General features: G+C 33.1%; 1 protein-coding gene across 2 annotated transcripts in view; it reads right to left on the bottom strand.

The window, feature by feature from the left end:
- Positions 1–525: 525 nt before the first annotated feature.
- Positions 526–6,000, bottom strand: part of sorl1 (sortilin-related receptor, L(DLR class) A repeats containing) — a 244,381-nt gene continuing 238,906 nt past the window's right edge. For both annotated transcript variants that reach the window (XM_072238121.1, XM_072238122.1), the window contains exon 48: positions 526–5,065. In XM_072238121.1, the coding sequence (XP_072094222.1) occupies positions 5,001–5,065 (65 nt within the window). In that variant the 3' untranslated portion in view covers positions 526–5,000. The remainder of the gene's footprint in view (positions 5,066–6,000) is intronic.

The raw sequence follows: 6,000 nt of genomic DNA, 5'->3' as shown, positions 1-6,000 counted from the left end.
ACAATGGGAATTTAGAAATAACAAGTAGTTAACATTGCATTCACTGAAAGTCATATAGCAAAGGGATTACTGAGTTAAAGTACATACAGTACATGATCTTTTTATAAAATAAACAAAATGTGTGTTCATTTTGGGATCAGTGGTAGTGAGGGAAAAGGATCCAACAACCAATCACCATCATGAGGTTTTCCTACTGAAACTTGCCAAGTGAACAGATTTTGCAAGAATGATGTAGCTTTGCATTCCTCCAGAAATGCTTGAACAGCTTACTGATGCCCGTGTGTCGAGGGTCGTACTTGACATGGCAGCAGAATAATAAGCAATAAGGTGGCCTATATTAGTCAGAAACCCAGCTGTTTCTCTTATAATAGCTTAGGGGAAAAAAACATTCACAATGATGAAGGGAAAGGAGGAAAAATGATAGAACAGTGGAAAGAAAGTGTTGAGTAAAATATTTAAACTGCATAATATGAAATATATTGCCTTCAATTGATGAACCAATTAAAATTGCAAAACTCCTGAAAGTCTTGATCCAAGTAAAATTTATTAAGTGAAATAAATTTACATTTAAATCACATTGCACCCCTTCCAAATTTGTACAGCAATAGATGATTAAAGAATCAGATCTGTCATACAACTCGCCCAATACTCTATTAGTGCAAAGTCTTACAACACAACAGCCTGAAAACCAAAAGACAGTGCGAAAAATCTCAACCTGAACATCTTTAGTACCACTAATTTTGATTATTTCTGGCACAACTATGCTTAATTCAAAATATGTTTCATAATATATTTTTAAAAACACAGAACATAAAAGCGAAACCTGATTTATATTGTTGCTATATACAGAAGTACTCTCCCCCATGCAAACAGTCTACTGTGCTTTCTATGATCTCTAAATCACTGCCAAACATAAAAAATAGATCCACAGCATTATTTTCCCAAAATTTACACTTTTTTAAAAACATATTTTCCATTTATACAAAACACCTACTATTGTACACTGTGCATTGTACAATCTGCAACTTTGGAATCTGATATGCATTTATTTCTCTACAAGTTGAAGCAATCAAATTTATTTTCAAAGCAAATGCAGTACACTAAAACTACAAAACTGTCCTGCTAAATTACTGGCTGATGAAAAATGGAGCACATGTGCGGTTTAATTGTGGGGTGTGGGAGAAATTATTAAAGGCTGATGCACAAAAAACGCTCAAGATTTACTCAGTAAGGCAGATGTGGCAGAATGATTTAAAGGCTTTTAAGCATCATCTTGCACAGAAAAGAACACTCCAATTTTAAGGCAAGAAATTAAATGAAATCACAGGAAAATTAAAAAGTAGTACCATATTTTAAAATCAAGCAGCCCTGCTGGATGCTTCCTTCCTATGAACCAGCAGTAAAATAGTACATTCATGTGACTTAAAATGCAAAAATTTTTGATTAGTTTTAAGAAAGGCTTCACTTCAACACTGCATCACATAACTACCATAGAGTGAAATTTCTCTAACACAAAACAGCAGGTTGCCAAGAATTATGATGGATTTTCCAACTAGAAACATGGAATGGCAGGAAAACAGTCTGTTTAGAAAAAAAAACTTTCTTCATGCACATTTGACAAAATTTCACATAGGATCTGATCAAGTTCAAACAAGGCTACAAGTTTGTATGATGCAAGTATACACTTCAACACTTTTTATAAATTCATTTTTAAAAGTTTGAAATATACCCATAGATGTTAGTTTATACAGGCAAAACTCAAAAACTCAATCATATTGTAATTATCAATCTTGTTCAGGACAACTTTCATATTTAGTAATTTAACACACCACTACAATGCAGACAAATATCTATCATGAGTAGGAAGTGTTCCTATTTCACATAAAAGGAGAGCTGTGTTAAGACACTGTGCTTTTACATTCCTTTAAACTATCTGTCATCAGTAAACTTTGACCAAATATGCAGTCAAAACAGGCATCTTTACAGAAAAGTGTTGTGTAAATGTTAATTAATAATTAAGACTATTTAAATTGTTTTAAGATAGTTTAAAAATCTAATTGCAAATTTTCATCGAGCCCTCAACTATTAGATCCATAAATTTAGTTATTCTTCAGAACACAACTTGAATCTATTTCCAAATTGAATACACAAAATACAATTACATGTAGAATTACATACAGGTTCAAAGTGATATTAGATCTGGGATTCAGAAATCTGTCTAAAAACATAATTAAGAACATATCAATATTAAAAGCTTTTAAGATCTGTAAAACTTTTCTTAAATTGCACGACCATTAGGTATGCTACAGAATTGACCAATTTAAGATCAGATGTTTTGCTCCTAACTGATACAAGAATTCAATTACAACATGATGTGAGAGAGCTTGGACTTGAAGATACAAATGACAGTGCTTTGAATCAGCTATGATATTATTAAATAGTACAAAGGAGTACAGAGGCACTCCTGTATCTTACATTTGTATTTAAAAACTGCCACCAGTTAGTGCAGTAAATTAGGATATTCACAGAAATTGCTATACAGTATATTCCAGATCTGGGAACCAAACTATTCAGCATGTTCTTTAATAATAGCAAGAACAAATAATTTTATCTTATGTTGAAAACATGATCAGAAACAATGCAAAACTTGCAGCTGTTGGCAACCTCCTAAGCTCCAACCTGAAGATGCATTCTATTTCAGATGGTCAAACTACCATCATATCACAGTAATATGAACTTTAAAACTACTAATCTGAAGTCATTCCTTTGGTCCCAAAGTGATCATTCATGCATTAATATCCTTCACAGTACAGTCTCTGATGTTATGAATGATGGGTGATTAAGTTTTCCCTGTCCATTGTTCCTCAACATAATCTAATGTAACAATTCTCTAACACAACTTTTAAAAATTATTTTTCTTAAGAAATGGGAATTAAAAAGCATAAATCAATTATAAGGCTGAATATAATTTACAATGCGGAGTTCCAAGTGAATAGCAAGCACATTGATGCAGTCATGGCATGCACCACTTGGGTCATTTTCTTGAGATGTTTCTTTTAAACAGAAAAGTGGCAGATACAAAAAATCCAAAAGTAACACAAGAAATACTGAAAATAATCAGCAGACAGGTCAGAACCAAAAATAGAAAAGGCGTTTTTTTTTTTTTTGTTGCAAAGTAGATTTTCTTTGATAAAATATTAACCAATAAGGCATTACCAAAAAAAAGTCATTTTTGCCCATTTCCAGTTATTTCAATTCATCCCATTTATATGAAATTCTGATTTACAAGAGATCTGGTGGGAAATTACATATTTTTTAATATAAAATAGAAACAATCCAGTTGAGTTCCAAAAGCAAAACTAATGCTGGGTTTTGAAAAAGTGAAGATAGCTCTCCTTCAGTGCAAGTCAAATGAGGCAGAGGCATTTGTTCAATACATCACTTCAAATGCAAGCTTCTGGCTTGCCAATATGACTTCCTTAAAATTGTGAAAGAGCCACCAAAATTCATTATGCAAAGAAATGCCATTCCCCTTGCATATACTAGCAGGTAACAGAAATCTTTTAAAGTCAACCTCATCAGCTTTATGGGGAAAAAGATTGGCAGCTATGTAGTTTTGGGACTGAACCTGAAATGGCAGAGAGATGAAAGAGAAAATGTACAACACTGTTAATGTATTTCAGTATGCACACATCTGGAATCCTTAATGGATAATGGTTTTGGGAATATTAAATCTTACTGTTTAAACAAAATTTTAGGATTAGACCATCTGACACTATTCCAATTAAAGGCAACAGGGGCTAGTGCATACTATAAACTAAAAAAAATGCTCACCTTGGGGGAAAAAAAAAAAAGAGTATAACCCTGCTTTGGGGGAAAATACACTGCAGTGCCTAAGCACATTTATTTATTTATTCAGTAACTGGTTCTAGTAACTGGTTAAAAAAAAAAATCTTCCTGAAAAAGCAGCTAGTTGTTAAGATCTGGAATTCATTACTTGAAAGGGAAATGGAAGCAGATTCAATAAAAAAAACTTTCAAAAAGGGACTGGATTAATGCTTAAAGGTGGAAAGGTACAGAGCTAGGAACAAAGAATGTGCAAATGAAATTAACTGTACAAGCCTTTTCAAAAGCTGGAACAGTCTTTGGTCAAATAACTTCCTGCTGTTTACTATTCTATGATACAATAAAAGTTATTGCGAAACTACCTTGCTGGAATATGCAAGAGTACTGAAACAATTGTAATTATCTGAATATAATACAAATTGAAACTGTAGGGGAAATGAAGTATATTACACAAGCATACTTCTTGATTATGTTGTTAATAGAAAGTACATTGCATTATTCCAAATCTCTGCCCATGTTATTTTTGATTTTAATCAATGGATAGTTTAAGAGTGATAAGTAAATAGTGTAAGGATTAATTGCACTGCCTAAATGAAATTTCACTATGAACAGATTTTTGCTACAAATTATTTTCAACATGTAATGCTTCAATAACATGATTTAACAAAATTATTTCATATGCTATTATGATAAATTGTGTTACAATCTTTTGATTAACTTATTTTTAAAAACCATGATCACATGACTACTTAAGACATGACTATTTAAGGAAAATAATTTGGAAATTTAACCTCAAGGTTAAATTTTCTACTTATAAGTTAGTCTAATCTATAGACCATCAGAAAGAGGGACTGCAACCATAATATCCCCCAAGCAAATAACCTGAAAAATACCAGTTGCCTGAAGACAAGGAACACAAGTACAGCTGTGCAAAAGCCTAGTTAGAAACTGGGGCTGCACCACACACCTTGCAATCTTATCCAAACATCACAGCGCATCACAATAAAGTCTAAATTTTGGTCCATATAAAAATAATGTATTGTAGCTCGGAAAAGTGCATTTTTTTTTTTTTTTTTTTTTTTTTTTTAAAAAAGGTTTTCTCCTGCTGCTGAGACTTCTTGGAAATCTTGAAGCACATGTTTGCAGCAAGATCTTCATGCAATCACCATTGGTACATCATCTGAAAAACCATTAATCAAGGGTGCATCTTCATCATCACCTAAGAGGGGGGAAAAAAACATGAACAGCAACAAATCATTGAATGGGAGGTGATCGATAAGAAACAAATTAAAAAATTCATTCATCCCAACCACTGCTACAACTATACAAGTTCTCAAGTACAGGAAGTAATGCTGCATACATTGTTGGTGACGATCCATTTTCTAACAACCTCCAGCACAAATGGAGCCAGCTTTTTGCCATTCAACAAACATCTTGACGATGGTGGGGAAGTTTCCCATTTTCAACTAATGGCTCTGGGAAAACTGAGCTGGGCAGAGGATTATAACTTGCAGAAAACCAGTGGAAAGACTACAACTACCAGGTGTTTCTCTCATGCGTTCTCATGTCCTTAAAACAAAATCAGTAAGGATTCATTTTTGGCAAATATTTGTTATTTCGAAGGCCTTGAACAATAAAGGACACAAGAGTTTTCCAATAAAATGATCAGGTAATAAATTAGCTCACTTATTCTGCAGGACTGCACAAAATAATTACAGGTGACCATGGCTATTTACCATATTTTAATTCAAGCATCCACATACTGTATATTCTAACCATTTTTTCATTGGACACCAGTTTTTTTGATTGGATTCCAGGCATTTGCCTCCATTGAAAATACATAATATTGATTACGTTCTATGAAACTATACAGTATTAAATTATTTTCTATATTTTGTTTTGAATTATGTGATTTTAATCCACACATTGACATAATGGTCATGTCCAACTTTATCTATAACCTTAACTTTAAACCACTGAGATCAACTGAGGTGCTTCCAGGCTGACAAGCCAAAATCTGTCCAGTCCCCAGGGAGGGAGGAAGGGACAGAGATAGACAGAGAGATATACCCAGAGGTGAGGTGACATGAAATTGCAAAATTGAATGTTTATGCTATTGGGTTGTAGACTACCCAGGCAGAATGAGGCATTACT

Source organism: Mobula birostris, chromosome 20 (genome assembly GCF_030028105.1).
Source record: "Mobula birostris isolate sMobBir1 chromosome 20, sMobBir1.hap1, whole genome shotgun sequence".
Taxonomy (NCBI): Eukaryota; Metazoa; Chordata; class Chondrichthyes; order Myliobatiformes; family Myliobatidae; genus Mobula; species Mobula birostris.
This window is presented reverse-complemented; position numbering and strand designations above follow the sequence as displayed.